The sequence below is a fragment of the Trachymyrmex septentrionalis genome, unplaced genomic scaffold, assembly GCF_001594115.1.
Source record: "Trachymyrmex septentrionalis isolate Tsep2-gDNA-1 unplaced genomic scaffold, Tsep1.0 scaffold8, whole genome shotgun sequence".
Classification (NCBI taxonomy): Eukaryota; Metazoa; Arthropoda; class Insecta; order Hymenoptera; family Formicidae; genus Trachymyrmex; species Trachymyrmex septentrionalis.
In genome coordinates this window covers 3424239-3427461 of record NW_017305987.1, presented here as the reverse complement: position 1 = coordinate 3427461, position 3223 = coordinate 3424239, and the positions used below count along the sequence as shown (strand labels likewise).

The 3223-nt window shown below is 39.6% G+C and overlaps 1 protein-coding gene across 3 annotated transcripts in view; it reads right to left on the bottom strand.

Annotated features, from left to right (window-relative positions):
• Window positions 1–632: 632 nt before the first annotated feature.
• LOC108754514 (14-3-3 protein zeta) overlaps window positions 633–3223 on the bottom strand; it is a 68934-nt gene continuing 66343 nt past the window's right edge. For 2 of the 3 annotated variants that reach the window (XM_018496877.1, XM_018496879.1), the window contains exon 5: window positions 633–2007. In XM_018496877.1, coding sequence (XP_018352379.1) covers window positions 1852–2007 — 156 coding nt within the window. In that variant the 3' untranslated portion in view covers window positions 633–1851. Of the gene's footprint in view, window positions 2008–2818; window positions 2983–3223 lie in introns of all 3 variants that reach the window. The other variant, XM_018496880.1, reaches the window with a different exon arrangement.

The following is a 3223-nucleotide window of genomic DNA, read 5'->3' as shown; positions in this document are numbered from 1 at the left end:
ATGTGTGATGCATATATTATATAATTGCGTATAATATAATAGAGAAAAAGAGAAACAGAGAGACGAGGAGCGGTCGAATAGAAAGAGCGAGAGGAAGTCGAAGATCCGGACGCCAGGATATATAATCTCTTAATAACGTGTCGCACGTGTGTAATCTCTGCGCTCGATGGGAACTGAGCGGCTCTTAATCAGATCTCCGTCCTCCTTCCGTATTCCGCGATCACACAAAACTTGAGGGAATATGTGCGAACGATCGCGACGACGAGCAGAATGACGGCGAAGAACGTCTCCATCTCTTTAAGTTTCAACACAATTGTGATAATGAGAATAACGGTGCATTATCGACGATCCTGATCGATTCGATCTTGTCTCTCCGCGTGTAAATTACAGATAACAAATTGAAATGTGGTAAGAAAAATTCAAGGAAATTAATCCTACATCGTCGAATCGCGACTTTGGGTTTTCGATAAAATCGCAAGATTTCGGTCGTGGCGAAAGGAAAAGGGAGAAGAGTCCGTGTGGGAAGAGATATATCGAATTGCAGACTGTGTGCATAATCACGGTGGTATGTTGGAGAGAGGAGAAAAAAAGTAAAAAAAGATAAAGTGTGAAAAATCAAGTGACCACTGATGTTCGTTTTGGAACTTAATAACTTAATGTATTTGTTTTTACTCTCCTTTCTCCTCCTGCGTTCTTCCCTTTGTATAATAATATTCGTTACTTGCTAGACAATGTGAAATTTAATTTAAATGACAACTGGATATAATGTAGTAGATTCATGCGTGCTTTTTTCATTTTCTCGTTCTCTTCGCTTCTTCTCGTACCTCCGTGCTGTTACTTTTGGCTTGTGTTTTTTTTTTTCATTCTGATTTTATGTTCTTTTATGTTTTTTTTTCTTTTGAAATGGTAAGCAGCGAGTAGATTTTGGGAGTAACGACAGTGAGTCGGTCAATCCTCTGCATTCCATGTCTCGTACCGATGTGTATGATTTATTATTTAACAGTACATCATTCTCTCGTTTTCTATTCGCAAAAGTTAAATGATCTAGCGTTTGCTTTCTTTTTTCTGCTATGTGCGTAATCGACAATGAGGTGCACGCGCATACGCGTTGACTGCGCTCGCGTGACGATTTTCGTGTCGACGAGACAGGGTATGCGGGGGAGATGTAAATGTGTCTCCTCCTGTCCTTTCCTCTGTTCATCCACAATTCGCTCCTTCCTGTTCCTCCATACAAACGGGACAATAAACGGATTATTTTTGTCAAAGAATTTTCGTACGCGAGAGGCCGAGTAATTCATGCGCTGCTCGATCGTCTTTCTTCGCTGATAATGGTTTTTATCGTGCGTTATCCTGACACAATGTTCTTGCTTGATTACTCCGGGTATCGATCGAGTTTACAAGTTTGTGTTTAGTTCAATCTTTAAAAAAAAAAAAAAAAGATCTTTAAGATCCTTCCTTTGCCACCACCCGCGAATAGGCACGATCGAGCATGGATGAATAATTCGGCTCTCAACGTTCGAATTTTTCGAACCGGACATAGCAGCTATGGCGGTGGCATCGGTAGCAGTGTACGGTCATGTCAGGATAAAGAGAGAGAAAGAGAGAAAAAGAGAGAGAAAGAGAGAAGGATCAGTTTTTTTGAAAAGGAGAGATTTAAGGAAAAGGGAGGCCTGCGATTGGAAGGAAGGAAGGAAAGAAGGAAACGAGGTACGCGAGGGACGAGAGGTCAGGTGGATATGGATGGATGGATCCGGGTGGATGGACATACGGGTGAGCACTTCAGAGGGACGGGGGGACGATAGAGAATAGGATGTTCTTATTAGGTTTAGAAAGGACTTAAGCGTAGGAAGGTTAGTTGTCGCCGCCCTCCTGTGGCTCGTCCCCGTCGCCCTGCGTGTCACTGGTCCACAGAGTGAGGTTGTCGCGCAGCAGCTGCATGATCAATGTGGAATCTTTGTAGCTGTCTTCATTAAGTGTGTCCAGCTCCGCGATCGCGTCGTCGAACGCCTGCAAAAGTAATAAATATATCAGATACTTTTCTCTCAACCTCTTTTTTTATTGTTATTTTAATCTGTACTACAAAAATCTCTTTATTATCACTTTAACATATATTATAGAAATGTCAACATTATTTTTTAATGATAAAAATAATTTCCAAAACAATCATTAGAGCATTCCAAAAAATATATTTTTTTTTAAATATAAAAATAAAATTCTGTCTATAGGGACAATTTAATTCTGTATAACTATCCATAATTACACAAGTTAAACTATTAATTAATATAATTAATATAAATAGAATATAATGCGAGATGGTTAGTGTGGTACCAGTGAGATCTCTCACTTTATTAATTATGTAGTAAAAATTTAAAAAGGGATTAAACGACACAACATTCACATAACAGTTAATGTTAGAATTAAATCAAATTTGAATTTGATCATTAGAGAATAAATAGGATAAATGCACACGGCAAGAACTACGGTTGACTTCATTGTAAGACTGCTGATTCCTGCGATTTAAATATACATACGAAAAGTAAAAACAATTATTTATCTATTTAATTATTCAATTCAATGAAGAAATAAAATAACGTCTTATTCTTTCCTTATTGCTTAAACTACGAAGAAAAGTAGAGATTTTAGCAGGAGTGCTTTAATCAAAACACATAGCTTTAATTATCGTTCGTGTTTCTTATCAGCAGTCTTATCACTCAGTTCGACGGGGAACAAGTTAATGCACATAACAGAGGCTTTATATAGAGAAAAATATCACACGCAGTAACGCCAAGAACAAGCCTTCCACAATCCTCCCTCTAACCTGCTTGGCTAAATGACAGGCTCTAGCCGGGGAATTGATAATTTCGTAATAAAAAACGGAGAAGTTGAGGGCAAGGCCAAGCCTGATCGGATGCGTGGGTTGCATTTTTGCCTTCGCAATGTCAAACGCCTCCTGATACGCCTTCTGCGAATCCTCGACTACCGCTGCAAATGCAAATCAGCCTCTGTTCAGATTACACCTTCCATGACCTCATTTTTACGCCGTGACCATCGCAGTAATAAACTTTTGTCGTCGGGAAGATATGGCGGGAGAGGAACGCGAGGAAAGACGAACGAAAGCTGAATAAAAGGAAGGAAAACGCTAGTGAATTTCAACGATTCGTTTCGTGCCTGTCCTACAAAGATCGGCGCGTGTCGTTTCACTTGGAATTCCGTTGGCCTTGAA